Raw genomic sequence first — 25576 nt, forward strand, 5'->3', positions numbered from 1 at the left:
AGTGTCCTTAACCTCTCATCTAAAGCACTCTCTCCTGCTGAATTATCTGTACTATCTAAGCATCTCACTTTCACCCTAAACCTGCATTTGACCATGCTGCTTTGGTGAAGGACCTACTTTCCTTCACATGTAATATCCATTGGAAATATCACTTTGCAACCACATTCCAAAACCTTTAAACAGGAAACCTGACATTGGACCCTGCCTTGAACAGTTCAGACCATGCTCTCAACTTGATCTGCCACCATTATCACAAAAGTGTCCCTTACAAGCTTTCCAAGAGTCCCTGACATCCAGCATTGCTTTGCAACCCTTTCTCAGATCCCTTCAACATGCCCCTAACCTGTCCTCTGCAGAACCCCAGGCTCTATAATCATTTAAAGCTGATAACTCTATATTATCCTCCCAGCAGTCAAAGGATCTACCTCTGTAGCACTTGACCGAAAGGAATATGTTAGTGAAGGTCTATGCCAGCTGTCTGACACCTCTACATAGAGCTACTGCCATCAAGATCCCGTCTCTGTGATTCACTGCCCTGCAGTCCCTCCATAAAACCTCAGGTCCCTCACAAGGACTAATGCCTCAGTCCATGGAACTTCTCACCCCATCCAAACCACACACCACCACCTTTTAGTTTCTTCCTAAGATCCACAAACCTAATCATCCGGGCCGTCCTATTGTTGCTGGCTTCAAAGCACCCACCGAATGTATATCTGCCTTTGTTGATCAGCACCTGAAACCCATAGTACAAAAACGCTTGTTACCATTGATGCCACCTCCATCTATACCAATATATCCCCCACGTACATGGTCTGTCTGCTGCTGAACATTTCCTCAGTCAGTGCCCACCTGATTCCAAACCTATGACATCCTTCCTAGTCATCTTAATCAACTTTTTACTTACCAACAACTACTTCACCTTTAAGGGAGTAGTCATACAGACAGATCAGCGGTGTGGCCATGGGAACCAGGATGGCTTCTTCCTATGCAAATCTTTTCATGGGTCGCTTGGAGAGCATATCTCTGGGATCCAGAAGTCTTCAGCCCCTGGTTTGGTTTAGATACGTTGATGACATCTTTACCATATGGTCCAAGGATGAGGATCACCTGCTAAAATTCCTTGAATCTCTGAATATCTTCTCCAAATTAAATTTCACATGGTCCATTTCTGAATCCCATGCCACTTTCCATGATGTTTATCTCATCCTCACCGAAGGCTACCTACACACTTCCGTCCGCATTAAACCTACCAACAAACAACAGTACTTACATTTTGACAGTTGCCATCCTTTCCATGTCAAAAGTTCCCTCCCATACAGACTTGGCATCTGAGGGAAACGTATTTGTTTGGATGCAGACTCTTTATAGTAATACACCACCATTCTCACCTTAACCTTCACTGCATGTAATTACCCCACCAGCCTAGCTAAAAAGCAGATTTCCCAGGTCATCACATCCAATCCTGGCACTGCTGATCCCTCCAAATGGTTCAAATGGCCCTGAGCACTATGGGACTTAACTTCTGAGGTCATCAGTCCCCTAGAACTAGCTACTTAAACCTAACTAACCTAAGGGCATCACACACATCCATGCCCGAGGCAGGATTCGAACCTGCGACCGTAGCAGTCGCGCGGTTCCAGACTGTAGCGCCTAGAACCACTCGGCCACCCCGGCCGGTGATCCCTCCAAAAAACAGCTTCAGAGCACACCACTGTTGACTCACTATTATCCTGGTCTTGAATGTGTTAATCAGCTACTTTGACAAGGCCATGACTCCCTGAAATCATGCCCGAAATGAGATCCATTCCGTCTGAAATTTTTCCCACCACACCTAGAATAGTAGGCAGTCTTCCTTCCAATAACCACAGTACTCTTGTCAAACCCTATGTTATTCTGCATCCATCTCCCTACCCTATGGCTCCTTCCCCTCTGACCGTCCCCAATGCAAGTCTTGGACTATGCATCCTCCTACTGCCACCTATAGCAGCCCTGTATCTGGCAAAATATATACTATCAAAGGGAGAGCCACCTGTGAAACAACACACGTCATATGCTGTTATGTTAACACTGTTCGGCCTACATCGGTATGACTACCACCAAATTATCTGTTAGGATGAATGGGCATAGGCAGTGGTGTATACTGGCAACTCGCAATCTCCTGTTGCAGAGCGTCTCTATAACATGACGATCGTGACCTTGGCATCTGTTTCACTAAGTGTGCCTCCTGGATTCATCCCCCAGGCACCAGTTTTTCAGAACTCCGCAGGTGGGAACTAGCACTACAACATGTCCTTGGTTCTCGCCACCCACCTGACCTTAATTTACGTTAATTTTTTCTGTCTCGGCATTGGCTCACAGTAACTACTCTTTGCTACTCTCCTTTTTAGTTTCCTATGTCTTTTCATTGTCTTACCTGTCTATTTTTCATTGCTGCCCTCCCACCTCTGTTACATGCAATGCACTTAGCTTTTCACTCTTATTAACTCGTGTATGATGTTTAAACACCATCTCTGTCTGCATATTACCCTGTCTTTCACCGTTAAGCTCTCAGGTTTTCAAATCTTGTCCAATGCAGTCGCCAACAGTCAGTCTTTCCTTCTCATCCCGTGGCGTAAGCCTCCCCTGACCTGCAGTTCTGAGTGACTGTCCCAAAATCTACCCCTTTTTATAGACCTCCCCGGTCCTTTTCCTTCACCCTTCTTCTTTCCCCTTTCTGCCAGAAGAAGGAGCCACTGGCCACGAAAGCTTGCCAATTTCAGCTATCTTTTATGTGTGTGTTCTGCCACCAATTGGTGAGTAGATTTTTTTATCTATCCAATTAAACTAGCTTAATATCAGTGTGTTAGCAAATGCCATACGTGAAAACATAACATGCATCATCTCACACATACACAATCAACTATGAGACCAACAATGTAGTATTCTTGATTGACAGTGGCAGTTGTGTGGAAGAGGTAAGCAGTTGTCATGAGCATGAGCACAATGGAGCAATTCAGGTTAGCCAGTCTGAGCACTATCAAAAGCTACCAAACATGTCCCTCAAGCTACTAGTATCTCGTGAGCAACGTTTTGACAATCACTGATATAGGGGTTACTGTCGGTTTGTGAAGTTTTTACGTGTTGTGAAGTGAGCTGTTGTGTAAAATATGTTCCTATAAGCAATGGCTTAGGACAGGATCTTCACTTTAGTAGACAGATGACCACTCTAGCTGTTGAGCTTTCGACCTAATAGCTCACTTAACAGTTGTAAAAATTACTCACTTAATTATCTGAAAATAACTTCACTGTATAAACACAATCTCAGTGAAGATGCTCATGTAAGAGAAGTGCACAGGAAAGAGAATGTAGTGGAGATATAGCCAGTCTGTTAACTGAAAAGTCAGCTGTACTCTTAGTGCGGAAGAACTCTACAGTTGCCGTATAGGACGATGAAGACTCAATTTTCCCCTCTATCTGTGCGGAACAGTGTACAGAAATTTACGTGAAGTCTGTCCATATGAATTTTATCTGTTATTGTTATTAGTGACTCATCTGTATTTCATTTCGTGTTAACGCACGTCATGGAAAATTACTGGGCACCTGTCTTCCTCATGCGTCTAATCCCCACTGTGCCTGCCTCTCACCCATCACACTCACAGAAAACAATTTAATACACCTTTCCAACACTTAGATGTGGTATACACAGTTAATATTTATTCTTAACCCCTCTCTTTTAACAGTAAACATTAATTTTATACCATTAAAACACCATTTTTGATAATGTGATTTTTTCCCTGTCTTGCATAGTGAAAACTGTTAATCCTAGGTGAAGAAATGAATAGCACATTTTTTTTATAGAAAATGTAATGTAATTTCATTTTTTATTGAGAAAATTTCTTGTTATAACCCACTGTTGTCGAGTTATCCAAGAAAAATATTAAAAAGTGACCTTGAAACTAACCCTCAGCAGTATACTCACCTCCTCCAAGCCATTAAGTTTGTTATCACTGAACACTATATTTCTGCTGATCATGTGATGAAATTCATTGAAACAAAAGTTGTGGCCCATACATCAAACTTTAGGAGCTCCAGCATCAATGAACCAATGGAAACAAGTCTGTCTAAATCCCTTATCAATTGGGACGGTAGTTTCCATTTAAATTCTGCATGTAATTCTGTCATAGAAAAACTTTGTGCTCTATGTAACTGGCATCATTCTGTGATTTTACCTTGTGAAAATGATTGATATCGATGAGGTGAACTTTGACCACAGAGGGCATGTTGCACTTGCAGCAGAAACGTTCAGTCAAGCACCACTTGGCAATGTCAACTGGGTACACCAAGCACATGCTGGCAGGTCTTAAAAATGGGAGCTCAGTGCAATTTCGTCTGTATTCATGCGACGATGACCAAAAGTCTCTGTACCAAAATATCATGGCAGCAAGTTGCAGATGTCTGACAGTTCGCACGATATTTCATGGAAGAAGTGAATGATAGTTTGAAGGGTATGGAGACGACATGAAGTACCTACTTGTTCTGTACTCTTCACTGATTTAGGGATCATTATTGCTCCCAAATTCTTCTGTCATTGTCTTCCATCTATGTGGGCTGTTCATTACTAAACATTTCCGCATCAACTGCCACCAAATTCCAAATTGAAGATTATATAACCTTATAGTAAATTTTGGATTCAGAATGTAGAAAGGGATGAAGGGTATTGAGAATGAATTCCTGTATGCCAAAGTTATCTCTCTGGTTTTATGAGCATAATTGATTAATGGTGTACTTCTGGACATACAGTTGAATTGTTTCAATTTATGTACAATATTTTGAGGACTGACCCAGTTGTTTTCTTTAGTTCTGATTGGAGTCCAGGCAGTGAGTACAAATAACGTCATTACTCACAGCATCCAGAAAAGATTTCTGGGTCTGTCATCTAAGTATTGTACAAAAATGGAAATAACGACTTGGCTGTATACCCAGAAGTACGCCATCGACCATATAGGTCAACTTTCCCACATGCTGTTGTGAAGGCAAGGAAAAACATTCTCAGCCTTGAGGTGGAAGAATGAGTTTTTAAGATAAAATGCAGTTATATTCCCCTTTATATCATCACAGTGTATCTTATGTTTTTCTAGTAGGCAGATCCAGTACTTGAAATGTGACTGCTGAAGATCTCACACGTATTAAAATGTTCCTGCTGTTATGCCGTAGTTGGATGGGTTTCTTGCCACATATGGTCACAACAAAGTCCTCATGTAATTGGCAATCCAATGGGTGAGTGAATCATTGGCACTTACTATAGGTCCCAGTGGAACATTTTCTTAATGAACTTTCACCAACCTATAAAGTCTAGGTGATAGCGGAATTGAATTGAACATATCTGTCAGCGTGCTGTGCTCGAACAGAACCCACAACAAAAGTGACATGTTTTAAAAATGTTGGCAGGTAGAGCAAAGAACATAGTGAACTAGAGCTGAGAGATGCAGAACTGGAATATCTTGCCTATGTTTTGCAAAACAATGGATATTTAGGAGTGTTGAGATAAAAAGAGTGTTATGACATCCTTGAAAGGAAGTACTTCTAACAGAATGGCTAAAAAATAACTAGAACACAAGAACAACCATAGAAAGGGAGAAAGTGACAGATCAGCTGGTGCAGAACATGCTTTGCAATCAGGGGACCACCAGATTCAATTAGATAAGATTCCAATACTGGGAGCCACAAGAGGAAACTATGAAAGGCTGTACAGAGAAGCCATAGAGATTACTAAACAGAATAAAAATTTTAAGCGAATGGAGGGGGACTGTGAAACTAAATGGTATGTGGATTCCGATGCTTAATATAATGTGTACCAATCTTCCACCATGGGGTGATAGCAATAGTAGACAATGGTAATTGACAGCGGGCAATTGCACTTGTACTCAAAACACAAGACATCACACCTCTGTGCAAGAGCACGTGGTAATGGAATTTTACTTCAGTAAGTAATGAGCCAGGGTGTGTATCGAACCTTTGGAAAAGCTATGAACCCCTCCTTGCAGATGTCCACCACAGAAGGGGCAAAACATTGGGTCTCAACAGTGAATCCATATGACCACAGCATAGTAGCTAGGAATATTTTAATAAGTGCCTTTTTCCAGTCATGGAAGTTACATTTTACAATCCAGAAAATATGCAAAATACTACTCTACAGCTGCCATAGCCTCTACATTGGACTTGAAAAGTTTTTCAGCCACTAATTTCCTTGGATGTGGTAATAGTAGAAATCGGAGGGCACTTGCCATAGCTGGTAAATAGGGTGAATATTCCAACAATTCATACTGCAGATCTTTCAGGTTTCCTACTGCCGTAGCATCCTTGTGGGAGGTGTTGTGTGTTGGTGAAATATCATTTGTTTGCTTTTGTAATACAGTTATCTTACAGATTTTTATGTCCAGTTAGTCCACTCTCTTTCCTGATATTTGTCAGTTACATTATTATGCTCTGTGAGATAATTAGTAGAAAGAATACCCTTTACATTGCGGGAGCACTGAGCTTTTTTCCTGTGGCAAATGAAATGAACTTGTACTTTTTTCATGCATGGCCAGACCTTCCACCTACCATATCTCACCCCCCTGCCCCATTTTAGGGAGGACTGAAAGTGCTGATGCAACTGTGCAAAATGTGAGACAGATCAGAAAACACTCCATTGAAATTAATACCGCAGAAAAATGTAATATCTGCTGCTCAACTTGCCACTAGTTGGGTGGACTCTGTCTACCCCCCGCCCCCCTTTCTACCCCCCCCCCCCCTCCCACCCTCGATCTGTGTACAGGCTCCTAAAGATGTTATGTGGTTTAAGGGCTGAGTACCTGACTTTGCCTGAGCATGTTTTTATTTTAGTCTTCTGTTAGTCCTCTTCTCCACCCCATCTCCTCTGCCACCTCCTTTCTTTCCTCTCCTCTATCCATCTCCTCTCCCATTCTAATTCCACCTGCCTTTCTCCTTGTAAATTTCCTCCTCACTTCTCTTTGTCAGTTTCATTCTTCCCCCTCTGTCCATCTCCTCCCTGCCCCCCTCTCTGTCCATCTCCTTCGCCCTCTCTCTGTCTATCTTCTCCTCTCCCCTCTCTCTATCTATCTTCTCTTCCTCCTTCTCTCTGCCCATCTCCTCCCCCCTCTCTCTGTTCATCTCCTCTCTCCTCTCTCTGTCCTTTCTATGTCCATCTCCTCCTCTTCCTTTTCTCTGTCCTTTCTATGTACATCTCCTCCTCTTCCTGTTCTCTGTCCATTTCTTCCTTGCCCTCTATCTGTTAATCTTCACCTCCCCCCCTCTCTCTTCCTCCCTCTGTCTCTGCCCATCTCTTCCTTTTTCTTTTCTCTGTCTATGTCATCCTGTCCCCAGTCAATGTCCATATACTCATCTCCTATCGTCCATCTCTTCCTCTTCCTGCTATCTGTGCCCATCTCCCTCCCTCTTGCTGTCTGTCCATGTTATCACAGTCACCCCAATAGGAGGCTGGTGGTTTTTACCCCGACATTATTTCTTTCCAGATTGGAACCAACGTTTGTACCAAATTTGATAGAAATTGTTCCAGGGTAGGATGAGATTTTTACATGTGTCTTGACAGCTTCACATATATTTAACACATTTCACACATATGTGTTCGCATGTATGACCTGTATGTCCAGGGAATATTGTCCTGCAGTCCCATTTCGAACAAACTCAATGTTTATCACATCAATCTTCTGAGCTATGTGCCGTACAATGATACAATTTTATAGGTACATTCTTTGTTATGTTTGGCTAATGTCTGTGAAATGTGCAGTGAGTAGAATTAGTAGTAAAGAAGTAACAAATTAAAATGTTATGCATGCTGCGGCAGTTTTTCACACATATCAGCATTTGACATCATATCTCCTGAACTTGAGTTGTACAGTGATATATTTTTGTAGGCACGTACAGTGGTAGATGTGGATACTGTCTGCAAATAGTGTTGGAATAGACTTAGTAGCAACAAGATAATAAATTTAAACATCTTGCATGATGTGCTAGTTTTTCATGCATCTCAGTATTAATAACAATGTATCTCCTGAACTACATGTTGTACAGTGATGTACTTTTTCTGGTACATTCAGTAGTATATGTGAATACTGTCTACAACATGTGTCAAGAATACAATTAATAGTAAAGAAGTGATACATTAAAACCGCATGTATATAGTGAAAATGTAATAAGTGATAAACTTGTTTTCTTTCATTTTTTCATTGGTTGTCGGTGAGAAAAACTTCCTTAAAGGTTTGAAATTATGTCTAAAAGTTTGTTGCAAGTCTCTTAAGTGCTCCCATTCTCAAGTACAGGATGACTAAAGTATGGGTTTTCACTTGTTGTGAGCTGCATTGCTTTTTCATCCCCACTCCTTTAATAAGTGGGTGGTTTTAAACCCCACAGTGATTCTGCTCAGATAGTAATTTGTGTACCAAGTTTGATTGAAATTGGTCCAGTGGTTGAGGTGGAGACTTGGTACATACATACATTTTTAAAATTTATGTGGAGATAAGCAGTTTATAATCAAATGTGATGGCCTGACATTGGGTTTGTTCAGTGAAAGGATTACAGAATCATCAGAATCAGTATCAGAACCCTACTGGCCCCGATAAAGCATCTGGAGGGGTCTGTTCTTTGGTTCACACAGATATCATCAGTGAGTGGATTGCCCTCTGTACAACATTGGGAACTTCATCGATGCAAGTGCGGATCTTTCTTTAGTTGTTGAGACAATCTGTACCTCGGCAGCAATAAGATGGAGATTGTTAAAAGTTGTAGATACTACCTTTCCGTTAGACAACTCTGCATGCATTAGTTCAGGAGGACATTACTCTGGCACATGTCATTAGGAATGTACAAATCTTCTAAGAATGATAAGTACTATTGCTTCTCTGGCTTGCAGTGTGGCGTGTCACTTTATCAGTGTGGCCAGTTGGTTACTAGTTTCTCTTGGGGTTACAGCTATAACGCTCCTGTCGGTATTCCTCTTGGCCCGCTGTATTTCATCACAGTCTCTCCTTACTTTTCCAATAGACTTTCCGTACAGCTAATCTCATTAAATATTTCGTCCAGGTGTACTGTGATGAGTGTTTAAAGTGAAATCATCAATTGTTAAGGGGTCATGAATTATAATTTATTCAAACACTCAATAAACATTAACATGTTTCATAACATTCAGCATTTCAATATACTAGCCACAATTTGTTACTGATCGCTTCCACACTGAAACTTCAGCAACGACCAATTGCTTCCGAGCAGTGCTGACAATTGCACTATCCAAGCTTGGCTAATTCTGTTCAGGCCGAGAGCCCAACTGAAACTAATTCACACCACAAAAGTAACTGATCTCCAGCATATTGTCAACAAGCAAAGATTAACTTATACTGGTAACCTCAGCTACGACACTCTCAAAGGAGAACTTCTGCAATATATATATACACACACACACACACACACACACACACACACACTCACAGTCATCCTCTCTCTCTCTCTCTCTCTCTCTGCCAAGTGAGGACTCTGTACCCCCGCATATCCCTAGATCTCAAGAATTAATTTTACCCAGAAATTATGGCGACTTAAAGTTTCAGTTTGAAACTGATCATGAAAGAAGAGCCCTAGTTAAAAGGAAAGAGCAGAAGAGAATTAAATGTAACCTTAATTAAAGAAATGTTGAAGTTACTGAGAGTCTAAGATTGTTACTACACCACAACATTACCAAGAGAAAGTAATTTTATCATCATCAAAACAATCCACTTTGTGTCCATAAAAGATTGATAAATAAGATAAAAACATTAAGTCGTAAACAGTCATTTCCTGTATTCACAACATACATTATGTTTTCAGCATGATGAAATTCAAATTATTTTTTACCATTAAGTTTCTCTAATTCAACAGAGTTGGGTTTTACTATTCTCCGAATTATAAATGATCCCAAATATTAATGTAAAAATTTATTAATTTCTTCCTTTGATACTGATGATTTAAAATGGGAGTGTATTAATACATTATCTCTAATTTTATACCCAACAGGTTTCACTAAATGGCCGTGTCTAATTGCCAATGCCATGTTCCTCCTTTGCTTCGGGACTATCTGTTGTTTTTCTTCTGCGGTCAATTCACTTTGCGATGGAAAATCAGTAATTACACCCTCTTATTAGTTCTGCAGACATGCCAACTCTTCCGATTTAAGTGGGAGACTCCTGATTTTTCCTTCTTCCTCCCGATTTCCCGACAGTGAAGACCGATCTCTCGATTTTCAGAATAGTTTCAATACTTTCTTTACTATTTGAAAATTCTGCGCCTTCGATATATTGGTGGATGACAAGGTATGGCTGCTACTTGTGTATGTTGACTTGGAAGATTCATGTGGTGGCTGTCGGGAGCGGCAGTAGGCGTAGCTCGCACTTCATATCTACAAGGAATTAAGGAACTTATCGTTGGCAGCGTTCAGAGACAAATGAATATCTTTCAACTAATGCCGATTTCCTCCACTTCCGGTAGTGCCAGCGCAATCGTAAAGTTATCGTGGACAAGGAGTAGTCAATAGTTGTTCCAAGCGAAGTGATTAGCATTGTTGTGTCTAAAAGGCAGTGTTGCCAAGTTAGGGGATGCCCCTTAAATTTGAATGTGCGTGAATCCAAATAAACCTGCAGAGCCCATCATTCATATTGTTCAGCATGTTGAATGATAAATTATACAGTCCGAAGACTCAGGTATGTCCATTATTTAATATTTAAATGTAAATAATAAAGCAAATGTAATTGAATTGTTACAGTTATTGAATTATTGCAACTTTAATCATCAGGGATGTGTTGTAATTCACAATAGTACACCACCAAAATTCTCCTGATTTTTCACTTTTGAAAGTTGGCATGTCTGGTTCTGGTTTGCTTGAAAATTCTTTGGCATGCTTATGTAAAACTTCTTGTAATTCTTTTGCATAAGAAGCAGGGAAGTTACTTGTCATCTATTTTCTCCCTAATTTTTGACATGAAATCTCAAACTATTTCTTCCTTTTCTCTGGACACATTGTCTTTCATATATACTTGTGTTTCAATCACCTCATTTGTTTTCTTCTCAATCATTCTAATCCAGTTCTCCTTTTCTTCTACTAAACTGATGAAATTTACCTCCAATTCAGCATCCCCATCACAAACACACACACACACATTCTCTTCTGTAATCAGTTTTACATCTTCTTTCTGCCAGCCAATCATTGCCAAAAATCCAATCCACATTCAAAGAATCAAGAAGACCATGTCGAAATATCTGTCTACAATCTTGCATGTAATGAGTGCTGGTCCAGTAACAGCACAACTTCCGAACCCAGTTGCCATAATGAGATGTGCACTGTTGACAGTGGAAACAGGTACATCTTCTATTTTATGAAGCTGTTCATACAAGCTTTTAGAGATCATTGTAGTATTACTACCAGAATCTAAAATTGTTGTAATTTTCTAATCACTGGATTCAACACTTCATTTATACTGTGTGTATTTTCTCTCAATAGTTCAGCCCTAATATCTTCAATTTTTAACTTCTCCCCCACTGTGACAGTTGAAGTTAAAATTTATGTAACTGAATAATGTTTAAGTACTTAAATAGAAACTTTTGGGCAAGAGAAGTTGCTTCCCCAATATTTTTATACAATTATCTTCCACTCTTCCAGGTATAAAATTAATTACTCCACCTGGAGTAACATCTCTGTGGCTCTGCAGAGTTCTGCTGATTGTGAGGAAACTGTCATGGGTGCGATGACGTACTCGGAGACAATCCATCTCTTGCAGTCGTGAGCGTTCCTTGAGCCATACAAATCGCGTGCTCGGTTATACATAAACATTTGTGCTATTTGATAAAATGTTATACAGCAAATGCCCCTCTTGGGAGCAACAAACTTTAAATGCCAAAGTGTGGTTGCTACCAATTAAACAAAGATTGTCCAGTATTATTAACTTACTAAGAATGAATAATTATTAACCATGTTCATTTGCAAACAGATGAAATTTTGGTACCTTAGCAAATTTTTTACAAACTTCCTTTATTTTAGCACAGGTTTACAAAACTACATCGTTTGGTTCAAGGTTGCTGACTTTCATATGTGGAGAGATGTATGTCTCATTCCACCACACAACAATGGAAGATCATAATAAATTCAGGTCTACCCATTAGGGAGGTTTATTCCAGAGGGATACCACGGAAAACTCAGGAATATAGACCTACAGCCTTGACCTATACAAAATATGTAGATAAGATGGATATTAAAATTTTGAAAACTACACACAGAAAGGAGAGAACTAAAATAGCATGTTATAATCACTTTGAACATTTTAAAATGTTAATTAATTTCTTTGCAAAGTGTTTGAATGTTCAGATTATTGATGGGGAATAAACTACAGTTTGTGTGTTTAAAACAACACTAACAATCTGTTGACTTCAATAGACAGATTCAATGAAGGTTGATGAAGCTGGATAGAGTCAATCGACAGATGGATGGCTGGATTCTGGAGGCTGACTGAAACTGTTGGAGGTTGATGTAGGATGAATCTTGTGGGAATCAGCAACCAGGTTGTAGGAAAGATAGATGATCTCAAACCTCACAGCACCAGACCAGACTGATAGGACATGAAACAATTTCAAACACTGGATCAGTTGGAGCTCTTTACTTTGCGCATAGCAAAAGAATGGATTAGTAGCACATTTCTCCATCGGATCCTTCATGAATTCAGTAGCTGTGGAAGAGGTATGAGCCACTGCGTTGTCCACTGCATTTCAATAGATTTTATCTATTTTAAATAAGTCCTTCCAAAGTAAATCACTGCTCATGATCAATTCATTACATTCAGGTGTTCTTTGACTATATGAAGTTTCAGATCATCCACTACCTTTTCTAACCACATAACTCGACATATATAAAGTTTTCTTATGAGCTGATATTCAAGAAAGATCATTCTTCATTTTAGGAATCCTCTCCGTGCATCAGTATTGCATTATCATCCTTCATAGTAAGGCAAGAAAATTTTTTTGTGTACCCAAAGTGAATATTCCACCTACGATATGCTTGCTACGAAGATTATAAATCACCTTGCCTTCGCAACATTTCTAGGCTCTTATCTTACATTTCTTTCTTAAATTCCTATGCCTTGTTGTGCATTATCAATTTCTTTTCAGACCACATCTGAATCTGAATTCACTTTAGAGCAGATAGCTAAATTAATTGCTCTCACATTCATGGTCATTTGAAATCAAATAAATCACACAAACATATATAAAAAATGATTTCATCTTCCTGAACTTAAAATTCATTAGGCCCAGGAACCATCAAATCAATCCCAATCTACACCTTACATACAAACCAGTTTGCAACTACACCAAGTGCCAAGAAGGTAGCAAAATTTAGCATTTTGTTATCGATGATTCCTGCAAGTCCCTAAAATGTCGTTCAGTCAGTTCAAGTACATTTCCTTGCACACTCAAGAGTAACTTATACTGCATGAAACTGAGTGGATAAGACACATAGACACAACCTAAATCATAACTTAAATGATTAAAATTGAACATCACACAACCCTAAAAATGTAGACATGCGCACACACACACACATTCTTCCAAAAAATAAAGAATTAATTTGATTTACTAGATGAACACTATCATTACTTCTCTGAACTACTCACTGTGCAGTGCATAATTTAATCATAATCCATCACTCCTTACTATGAAATTCTTAATCACTATGATTTTAGTCATATCAGTCCTTTTCACATGGTTAGTCACTTTACATGATATTTCTTAATATCTTGATGGGGATACAGTCTTTTAAGTCATAAACTTTTTGGATACACCAGTAAATACGCACCGTGGTTTGGAATCTTCACAATTATGAATGATCCAGGGTGCAATAAGTGCTATTTCCAATTCTTTTTGGAAGGCAATAAGAACCGTGGACGTTGTTGCAGCAATACCTTTCTGTCAATCCTAAATGTCTTCATCCGTTTGACATTGCTGTCATATTCCCTTTTTCTAACCCAGGCCTTTTCAGTGAGATTAACCGGAGCTTGTCTAATTTTCTCTTCCCAAGGTACATCAGTATCTTCTGCCTTGAATTTTATCTACCCATCCATTTCTTTTCTTTCTTCTGAGCATCAGTTAAGCAGGCGTGAATTTGGTTGCTGTGTGAAGCAAGTTGTTCGTATTTTCTTCTTCTACAGGTTTCTTAAGACACCAGGGAACTGGGTAGAAGCTATGACCATATGTCTTATGTGGCATAACATTAAGACGACACTGCATCCTTTGATAATTCCGTGTTTTTCCTCAAAAACAACCAAATGAGGTAATGAGGAGCTTGGTAATTTATGCTTCTGCTCATAAGTGAGGTGCATAGGTTCCTTTAATTTCTCGCTTATTTGATCTGAAAATGTAGATACTTTATTGTGCTCAGGGAAAACATTATTATTTGCGATGATCAAGCTTAAGCAAGCTGCACTCCTTCTTTCCGTATTAAATCAACCTCCATTAAAAAACCGTCAATCCAAAATTTTGCTCTCCCCGATGAGAAGTTGATGCTTCCATTCCTTTCTCATATGATACTAGGGTCTAGGATACAATCCACTATCAATTTTTCAACAATTAGAATTGTGCTTGTAATTGCTGCATTTCCCGAATTCACTTTCATTTGTGTCTGCATCCTGACACTTATGGATCTTGTGTTTAGTGCTCCTATGATTCTACAGTTCCCTACTGGCAAAACTGACAGTTTTGCTTTTCGCGATAGCTTTTGGAACAAAGCACTTTATATTACATTAGCCGAAGCTCCTGCGTGTAATGTTACGGCAACTGGAATTCCTTAGATTGTAACAAAGATTTTCAGACACAGGCATGAAAGGATAAACCTTGTCACATTGATAAATATCCTCTCACAATTCGTCTGATAATTCATTTTCATCATTATACCATAGCATCTGCAATTGCTGGTCGTAGCCCCTATTTGAATCCCTGGGAACATATGTGGGACTCGTGGTGGTCACAGTTAGGTTTTTGGACACACGTCACTGCCACTATTTGTGCCATCTGTTACCTCCATAATTATTGGTGTCTGCATGTGCCAAACTCCTGGCATAGACTGCAGCTGATTGTCTTGTTGCTATTGCGAAAAGCTAATTGTTCCAAAACTGGTTTATTGATGATTTTTGGTTATTAGATTGGACTGGATTGTACATCCGATCACCTCTATTAAATTTGTTTCTGGCTGGTCGGAAGCCACTACCATTTCCACTGTTGTTTTTCCAACGAGTATTTGGATTACCATTTGGTACATTGCTTGCATTTGTTTTATCCATTTGGTTGGTTCTTGGTGCATTACTGCTATTTCCACAGCCACTTGGTGAGTGATACACACCAGTGTTCACATTATTATACCCGCTATTCGATCCTAACATGGACTTCAGGTCTTCTTGAATCAGCTCGATTGAATCTAACTCAGATAAAAATTTCTCCAAATTTTCATCCGACACATTAACTAGCTGGTATCTGACACTGAATGGTAATCTAGCTTTTAATGTTGCCATTATATCCTATTGTGGTAATGGATTGTTCATGTAGTGACATTTATTGATATTTTTTGAAGTATTTTCTTAAATGTCCCTTGCTTGAATGACAATTGTTCAGTGTAAAATACTTCTTAGTGCAACATTTGTTGGATTCCACATGATCAGTACCTGTTAAAATTCATCATAAGTCATACAGGATTTGCATGCGTCAGTTGCTCATAGTGCACCTTCTCCTTGAATGTAGACTCATATGGAGCTAGTCTTCTGTGTATCAGGACCATTTCTTGACATAGCTCCCCTGAAGCTTTGCATGAAACCGTGGGATGTATCATCCTCTTATCAGAATGAAATAACTGAAAGTGTCGATACTTGAGCATTTTCTCCTTGATATTAGGTGTGGAATACATCTACTAGCCTGTAGTGGTTTTATGTGGGCAATAAGAGGGACAAAAGTATGGCAAATATACATTTGGATTTCCATAACTGGATGTGTCGCCCGAAGTTTGTGGTCGTGGAGCTTGATATACCTTGCTGTGCACATTTAATCATTTGTGTTCTCCTATTTGACCCTTTAGACTGCTCAGGTGTTCTGGAGCGGATCTCATCTAAAACTACTTCTAGTTTACCGGAGATAGTGTGTGTTGTTGCTGTCTGTCATCTGTATCTATGAGTGACGAATGATCCCAAACTCTTCCATCATCTAGTGTCTGCCGGTTATGCCTGCCAAAATTATTTTCTCTCCACTCATTGTTTTGAATTTGGTCAACATTATGCTAGTAATTTTTCGAATGTACATCTCACATATCATTACGTTACTGTTAATTGCCACATTGTTGGCCCCACATTTGATATACGTAATTATCTTGCCATGGTACATCATATCACTGAAACTGTTGATTGTGATGAGTCGAATTTCGATCTGAGCCCCTCAACATTCCCTCATTATCTATTTCTTCTAAACAATCAACAACTCGTCACAACTCATCAAAATCATGGAATGTTTGCGATATCAGCTGTTTCCTTACTTTCCTTGGTAAATGCGTTATCAAACATATGATCTAATCGTCATCATTAATAGGATCATCCAGAAAACTATTGTGCTCCCAGTGATTTTGAAGAAAGTCACGCATCGACCCCTCGTGTCGATCATAATTATACGTGGCAAATAACTTCCCCTCTCTATTTCGTTGTGTCTCACACGGCCAGTATTTGCAAAGAAAAGCACTTTAGAGGTCTGGAAGTGTAGTCTAATGATCGGATACGTGGTTTCCCCATGTTCTAGCACCCACATTCATGTGTCTTACATGTATATAGATTTTTTTTTTCTGATTCATTCTGAACTCATGCAAGTACAACTTAAAATTGTTTCCATCACAATAAAGGATGGCAGCCAAAAACAGTTGCAGGATAGAATTTTTTTTTTTATTAAAATTCTTGACCAAGGTTTCGGTACATATAAATACACCTTCATCAGAAGTAAACTTCTAAAATTACATCATGCACTGGAGAATAATGAAACAATTATGCCAAAAGGCGTCGTCAGTAATTAAAATATCATCTCCATTTGTACAACATGTGTAATGGGCACAGGATCAAAGCGAACAGTTTAACAATGTTACTTCGCCTATGAACTGTTGAGACACGAGTGTCTGTTTTTGGCTGCCATCCTTTATTGTGAAGAATTTTAACAGTTGCTGCTGCAGCCATGTTTAAAATCTTAAAATTGTTTCATTAAATCCACGGGCTGTAATTGTTTATATGGGTTAAATTCTTTAAACTGCCTTTGACCAAGCACACTGATAACAAAGTTTTTACAACAACCTGTACCAAGATTCTCTTGCATTAACATTTCTGTTTCTTGTTGGATAGTGTTTGTATCTACTGGGGCACAGGATATTCTTACTTTCTTCATTCTGTCTTCCAGTGTCTGTATTTTTGATTCTAAATTGAATCATTGTTGTTGCCCAGCTGATACTACTTTAATGACTGATTTATTCTTTTCCTCACACACAGTTTGAGCTCAAACTATCTCATTATTGTAACACCACTGCTCAGTAAAGCTTGTTTTGCACTGTAGTCTGTGAGTTGAGTTGTTTCTTTAGCTCAGTTACATCTGCTTCAATCTTTTGGCACTGTGTTGTAACCTTGTACATGACCTCCGATTGCTCCTCATCAAGTAATTTCCTATATCCCAGAGCAAAATTATTAAACTGACTCTGAAACTCGTTACAGAAGTTCACTAGCTTTTGATCTAAGATTTTTTACTTTATTGTTTGAATTTTTTGTTCTGCTTCCACTCATGATCATCAAGTTTTTTTTGTTCCAACCAGTGTTCATTTTTTATAAAAAGTGCATCAGTACATCTCTCTTCCTATTAGCTCAGTCCTATTATTATCTGTTGCTGCCTCGTGTGATTGAACATTTACATTCAGATTTGTATTTTCACATTCTGGGGCATCTACATTTTGAATTCTACCACATAGCTCTGAGTCATTAACAATATCCATATCACCACTGTCCTGATTAACACTGTCCTCTCCATCAATTATGTTAACATTGTCTGTTTGATTAGATATTGTTGTTCAATTGTATACTGCACATGCAAATTATAATTAAAATGGAATTGTTCACTGCCTATCATTCAGCATTGAAAATCTTGTTCAATGTTGCTTGGAAGTCGAGCCGCTGCTAAAAATGTCTAATTCACTCACCATACGTAGATGCTGGTAATCAGGCATTGGATCTGAAGATTGTTGCAGGTTGCCACTTCGTCATCAGTCTCCTTGTATAACGACCCTGTCAGTGTTCCTCCAGGTTTGCTATATTAGGTCGTAGTCTCTGCTTACTTTTCCAAGAAACTTTCGGTGCAGCTAATCTCATTAAATGATTCCTCCAGGGATACTATTATGACTTGTTTTAAGTGAGAACATCGATTGTTAAGGGGTGATGAATTATAATTTATTCAAACACTCAGTAAACATCAACTTGTTTCATAACATTCAGCATTTCAGTCTACAGGCCACAATTTGCTACTGACTGGTTCCACACTGAAACTTCAGCAACGACCGATCGCTACCGAGCTGTACTAACAAATGCACTATCCGAGCTCGTCTCACTCTATTCAGGCTGAGAGCACAACAACTGCAACTAACTCACACCACAACAATAACCGCTCCCCAGCGTACCGAACAAGCAAAGATTAAGTTATACTGGTAACCACGGCTACAACACACTCAATGGAGAACTTCATCAATAACTAACATTATTAATATACAGCATATGCATTGTCTTGTGAGGACACTGTACCATCACACAGCAATTGTTGTTACTTTACTGAATTTCATACAAACCATCAGGAGGAACCTTCCACAGAAATGTGGGCCTTTTCGATTTTGCGAGATGACATACAGGGACGGTTATTTCGAAATATGGTGGTCTTTATCATATAGAATTCTTGAAATTAGAGATCATGTATAATTCTGTAATTTTAATAATTTCAATGTTATGAAGGAGGTCTTGTGTTGTATTTCAGTTGCATCTATCTTCTTTAATGTTGCAGTTTTCACAAATGTTACCATAAGTTATGGTTCTCAAGCCAGTTCTCTAAATACATTAAGACAAGAGTTCATTTCACATTTAGCTTTTCTTCAACGATTGCTGTAGCTTTTCTCCACAAATATGTTATACACTACTGGCCATTAAAACTGCTACACCACGAAGATGACATGTTATAGACATGAAATTTAACCGACAGGAAGAAGATGCTGTGATATGCAAATGATTTGCTTTTCAGAACATTCACACAACGTTGTTGCCGGTGGCGACACCTACAACGTGCTGACATGAGGAAAGTTTCCAACCGATTGCTCATACACAAACAGCAGTTGACCGGCGTTGCCTGGTGAAGCATTGTTGTGATGCCTGCAGTAAGGAGGAGAAATGCGTACCATCACATTTCCGACTTTGATAAAGGTCGGATTGTAGCCTATCGCGATTGCGGTTTATCATATCGCGACATTGCTGCTTGCGTTGGCCGAGATCCAATTACTGTTGGCAGAATATGGAATCGGTGGGTTCAGGAGGGTAATACGGAACGCCGTGCTGGATCCCAATGGCCTCGTATCACTAGTAGTCGAGATGACAGGCATCTTATCCACATGGCTGTAATGGATCGTGCAGCCACGTCTCGGTCCCTGAGTCAACAGATGGAGACGTTTCCAAGACAACAACCATCTGCATGAACAGTTCGACGACGTTTGCAGCAGCATGGACTATCAGTTCGGAGACCATGGCTGCGGTTACCCTTGACGCTGCATCACAGACAGGAGCTCCTGCGATGGTGTACTCAATGACGAACCTGGGTGCACAAATGGCGAAACGACATTTTTTCCGGATGAATTCAGGTTCTGTTTACAGCATCATGACGGTCACATCCGTGTTTGGCGACATTGCGGTGAACGCACGTTGGAAGCTTGTATTCGTCATCGCCATACTGGCGTATCACCTGGCGTGATGGTATGGAGTGCCATTGGTTACACGTCTCGGTCACCTCTTGTTCGCATTGACGGCACTTTGAACAGTGGACGTTACATTTCAGATGTGTTATGACTCGTTGCTGTACCCTTCATTCGATCCCTGCGAAACCCTACATTTCAGCAGATAATGCACAACCACATGTTGCAGGTTCTGTGCGGGCTTTTCTGGATACAGAAAATGTTCGACTGCTGCCCCGGCCAGCACATTCTCCAGATCTCTCACCAACTGAAAACGTCTGGTCAATGGTGGCCGAGCAACTGGCTCGTCACAATACGCCAGTCACTACTCTTGATGAACTGTGGTATCGTGTTGAAGCTGCATGGGCAGCTGTACCTGTACGTGCCATCCAAGCTCTGTTTGACTCAATGCCCAGGCGTATCAGGGCCGTTATTATGACTAGAGGTGGTTGTTCTGGGTACTGATTTCTCAGGATCTATGCACCCAAATTGCGTGAAAATGTAATCACGTGTCAGTTCTAGTATATTTGTCCAATGAATACCTGTTTATCATCTGCATTTCTTCTTGGTGTAACAGTTTTAATGGCCAGTATTGTAGTTTGGAGATCTGATGTTCTCTTCTGTAGAAATAAACCTTTCTGGTATGGCTGTACGGCGAACACAGAATTTTTTTGTGACTGTATGGTGTTGCGCTAATATGATACTACATGGCGAAACATACTGTGTACATTATCCACAGCTGCAGTTTATTTCTGTCTTCGTGTTTGGGATTTGAGTGAAGTGGGGTGTAGATGGAAGGCTATATAAATGTATTCTTTGGCAGTGCTTTTGGCTCCATACTGTGTATCATGTTTGTAGATTTCCTCTCAAGGGAGAAGTAGACTTAATGTAATAATCGGATGGGTAAATTGTTGAAAAATTGAAGATGGCAGAAGACATTTTTAATGGAGCATAAATTTTCACTTCTTATACTACTTGTGTATTGTTTCCTTGCATCATTCTTTCCATGCTCATTGGCATTTAATCTTTCTGCATTGTTGTTGTGTCAGACAATAACTAGGCATTTTACTTCTGCCTATGATCTTTCAAGCCATTAACTTTCCCATTGAGGTTTATCCTTTGGGGGCAGCATATAATTCTTCAAATTCGGACGTTTGCATGTCAGTCTGCTGAGGTTATTATAATTATTATTATTATTATTATTTCTCTTTCCTGTCTCAGACGTTATGTCTGGTTAAAAATGGAAGGTGACGCGGACCTTGATCAAGCGTGACTTCCTTTTAACTGTACGGTATATGTTACTTTGCATTTAGGAACTTTCGGGTAATTGAACGTGCATCAATAATTGCAGATTCCTGTATATAAGTTTGGATGTAGCTGTATTGCGTTGATGTACTGGTGGATATTGTGTCGTATGACTCCTGTAGTTGATAGTATAATTGGTATAATGTCAACTTGATCCTGATGCCACATGTCCTTGACTTCCTCAGCCAGTTGGATGTATTTTCAATTTTTTCTCCTGTTTTCTTCTGTATATTTGTTGTATTGGGTATGGATATTTCGATTAGTTGTGTTAATTTCTTCTTTTTATTGGTGAGTATGATGTCAGGTTTGTTACGTGGTGTTGCTTTATCTGTTATAATGGTTCTGTTCCAGTATAATTTGTATTCATCATTCTCCAGTACATTTTGTGGTGCATACTTGTATGTGGGAACGTGTTGTTTTATTAGTTTATGTTGTATGGCAAGTTGTTGATGTATTATTTTTGCTACATTGTCGTGTCTTCTGGTGTATTCTGTATTTGCTAGTATTGTGCATCCACTTGTGATGTGATCTACTGTTTCTATTTGTTGTTTGCAAAGTCTGCATTTATCTGTTGTGGTATTGGGATCTTTAATAATATGCCTGCTGTAATATCTGGTGTTTATTGTTTGATCCTGTATTGCAATCATGAATCATTATTATTATTATTATTATTATTATTATTATTATTACTATTACTATTTCCTTCTTCTGGTGTGTTTTGCTTATACCTTAAACTACTATAAAGCTCTCACAATTTACACTTTTGTGTTGTTACTAGTTGCACATTTCATTCCAAGAGCGTGCCTTGTCAGATTAATGCTAACTCCCCTCTCCCATCCCCTGTGTGTGATATACTATCTTCCCGGTAGCCTCATTTTTTTCTTTATTATGTGATAGCTCACTTGCCGTAAAGAACTGATATTATGACGTACTGTGATATTTGTGTTTTACAACTCTCTCTTGTTAAAAGTTCATGTTGCAAAAATTGTGTATTTAATCCAAGTTATCTGGATCCTGTACTTGAAGTGGTACATTACATAAATTTCTTGTTTAGAGTTATTTAATACATCAATTTGTGTGTTGGTTAAACATTAATGCTGTCATACATGTCATACGTATTTACACAGACTATGCAAATGTGAATGGTTCTCTCCTAAAACTTTCTGTACATGTGAATGACTTTGGTTTTCAGGAGAAGAGTGCCGAAAGCTGTTTGATGAGAAGACAACGGAAAAGAAGCCGGAGAAAGAACCAAATACTGATTTGGATGAGTCTTCATGTGGTGCAACGGACAAGGATGATATCTTAATCAAGAACAAACTAATTAAAAAGGGAAGTTTGGGTCGTGAGCTATCTTCAGAGGATCATGAGAGACCGTGGCCTGATAAGGAAGAAATTTTGGGGTTGAAAAAGGAGCTAACTTCTGTTTACACTCGCAGTGATTACAGCATCGAAAATCATACATATAGGCATAGAGATTATTCGACTCCTGGTTCAAGCACTAGTGACTATGGGACTGGTCAGAGTGACACTTACTCTGAGAGGAGCTACAGCAGTGCTGGTTATCACAATAGCTCTGGTGTTGTACAAGGTTCTAACCATTCAACACCATCTGCAATAGCAGGAACAACTTACGACTATCACAATCATCGTTATTCCTCAGCAGCTCCACCTCCAAGTTCTAGTGCGTCACATTACCCAGCATATCATCCACAGATTCCTCCACCAACTGCACGACAGCCACCTCCGCCATTTGTTCCACCACCACTTCACCAGCCCCCTCCACCCATACCGCCACCTCCTACACATGTTCCCCCTCCACCTATTCATCATTTACCACCGCCACCTACACAACCACAAACACAGTGGCAGGGGACGTGGAGTGACGTACATCCTCGGTGGGAACATCCCCCACCATCTTCTTCAGCTCTGCGACAGGTTCCAGTGCACGGTGCAGGCAATGGTGCCACAGTGACTACCCTCCCTCCTGCCAACGCAACACCAACCTGGACTCCAGTGACTGGTGATGTTCGTGGTGTAGTGTTTTCACCTGATAGGCTACCGGTGCCTAAAATCAAGGGGCCTGGTAAGGTGCATAGGCATAGTGACAACAAAAGCCCAGAAGCGCCGAAAGTGTTGGATTTGGATACCAGAATTGAAATGCTTCTTAAGGGAAAAGGTGCAGGTGGCATGGCTCCATCTTTTTTGAGGATAGGTATAGGATCTGACTCTGAAGAAGAAACAAAACCTGGAGCAAAAGTCACATCTCGGCGTTCTTCTGGTAGTTCTTCCAAACATGGCAGTTCTAGGCAAAGGAGACAGAGTATGTCTCAAAGACTGAGTGGTTCATCCCTTGTACCGTCTTCCAGCAATTCGGACTCTGATGATTGTGCACCAGTACCCAGGCCATCCTCTTCTTCTCGAGCTTCAAATGATAATCATTTACCGTCTGCAGAAGAAGCAGAGGAGCCATTGTCAGTTCCTCCATCACCTTTTTTGTCGGAGGAAATATATCTGAAGTGGCATCGGATTGGCATTGACCAGGTAAAAACTGTATTGTTAATGATGGATAAGTTTCTTTTGTTGAAGTATTTTGTAATACCCTAGGTATTCAGTCATTAGTATTTACTACTTTTTTAAATCAGTTATTATATTGTATTTTTAACTTTTCTTCTTCTTTGTAACTGCGAAGGGAGTAGAGAAACGTGTATCTATATTTGACATCATCAGTCAAAATATCGGCACAACACAGTGGAAAAAGGAAAAGATGCAAACAGCTGTTACTCTTGCCTTTCCAAATGATTGTTTTCAGATAGCAATTTGATACTGTAGGCATACCATTTACATGAGGTTACTCCTTTCAGGTAACACAATTGTTAATTTTAGAAATTTCAATATCCCTGATATCACACTCAGTTGCTACAAGGCAATGTTCCATTTCTAAATAAAGGAGGAACTGATCTGTTTTCACATGAGATTATTCACCAGTTTGCGTAGATACTCATAAATTTTGATAACTGTGATGCCAGGTCACATACTGAGAGCAAAATTGTTCACATTTTTAATTGTCTTCTCACACCTTTGCAGAGTGAATGGAAGACAGTCTTTTGTAGGCTAATGTATGGTGTACATAGATGACTGAAGCAGATTTAATTGTGCTATTTCTACAAAAGTAGAAAAGGCAAAACAAATTAGTCTGTCTAGTAGCAGCCACAATCTCTTTCATGCTCTCTTATAACTCCTACATCTTCTATAACGTATTGTAGCAGAGTTCGATGATTAGAATAATATCAGAAAGGGATGATGAAATTGTGTAGCAGGTAATGCAAACACTGTAGCTTTCTTTTTCTGTCAGTATATTTTGGCCCTGTTGTGTTTGTAGATTGTGGAAGGGTTGTGTTTCTACAACTTGTTCTGTTCCTGTATTTTCCGTTAATGATGACAATGCACAAGTTTTGTTATTTTTCACAGACTTTTGGGCAGATGGCTATTTAAATTGCTCTGTATGCAGCTTGTAGCTTCCAGCCATCTCTTTGGCTACTTAAAGTTCTGTTATCATTATTACATTGTTTCGAGCTGGATACAGGGAGCAAATCTTACCCAATGCTGCCCTTGATATGCTCCATTAGGTAGAGTTTAGGTGAACTGCAATGTGGATTGGTTAGAGTAGCTTTTTCTATGTTTAGTGTCGAAAGGTGGTGGTCCTACTCGTGACAGACTGTGTGCCCTGTGAAGTGTAATGAGAAGATGTACATGAGCAGTGGCTTCAAAACCCCATAGTGAGAAGATTGTTCTGGATGGTAGGGTTGCTCATCGGTTATTGTCATCACTCATTGATTTGGCAAGCAATTAGCTGCACTATATGCCATTTGCCCACTGCTTCAATTTGTGGTAGTCAATGACGCCCCTGCTGTAAATATGTTCTTGCCCAGTGGCAGTTACGGCTGGCACTAGCTGTTTGCCACCAGTGATAATCATGGCACAGCTAGTGTCTACACCAGCCGTGCACATGTTTTGTCTTGGGAGATGCGTGTGTTGTTAAGTGGCTTGATATCATGTCGACTGCGCCACCGTATGTAGGTGGTCGCTTCTGTCATTATCAGGTTCTGCAACACTGCTCCACAAATTAATTACTACAATGTAATTGAACTTTAATGCAACACATGTAAACCAAACACCCAATACAGGTTAGACACACATATGAATCTGTCCAGACAGAGAAAC

The 25576-nt window shown here is 39.6% G+C and overlaps 1 protein-coding gene across 3 annotated transcripts in view; it reads left to right on the plus strand.

Moving 5' to 3' along the window:
• The window catches only part of LOC124544734 (histone-lysine N-methyltransferase SETD1B), a 165084-nt gene that overhangs the window by 70914 nt on the left and 68594 nt on the right, over window positions 1–25576 (plus strand). For all 3 annotated transcript variants that reach the window (XM_047123386.1, XM_047123388.1, XM_047123387.1), the window contains exon 5: window positions 22545–23896. In XM_047123386.1, the coding sequence (XP_046979342.1) occupies window positions 22545–23896 (1352 nt within the window). The remainder of the gene's footprint in view (window positions 1–22544; window positions 23897–25576) is intronic.

This window comes from Schistocerca americana, chromosome 8, assembly GCF_021461395.2.
Source record: "Schistocerca americana isolate TAMUIC-IGC-003095 chromosome 8, iqSchAmer2.1, whole genome shotgun sequence".
NCBI lineage: Eukaryota > Metazoa > Arthropoda > Insecta > Orthoptera > Acrididae > Schistocerca > Schistocerca americana.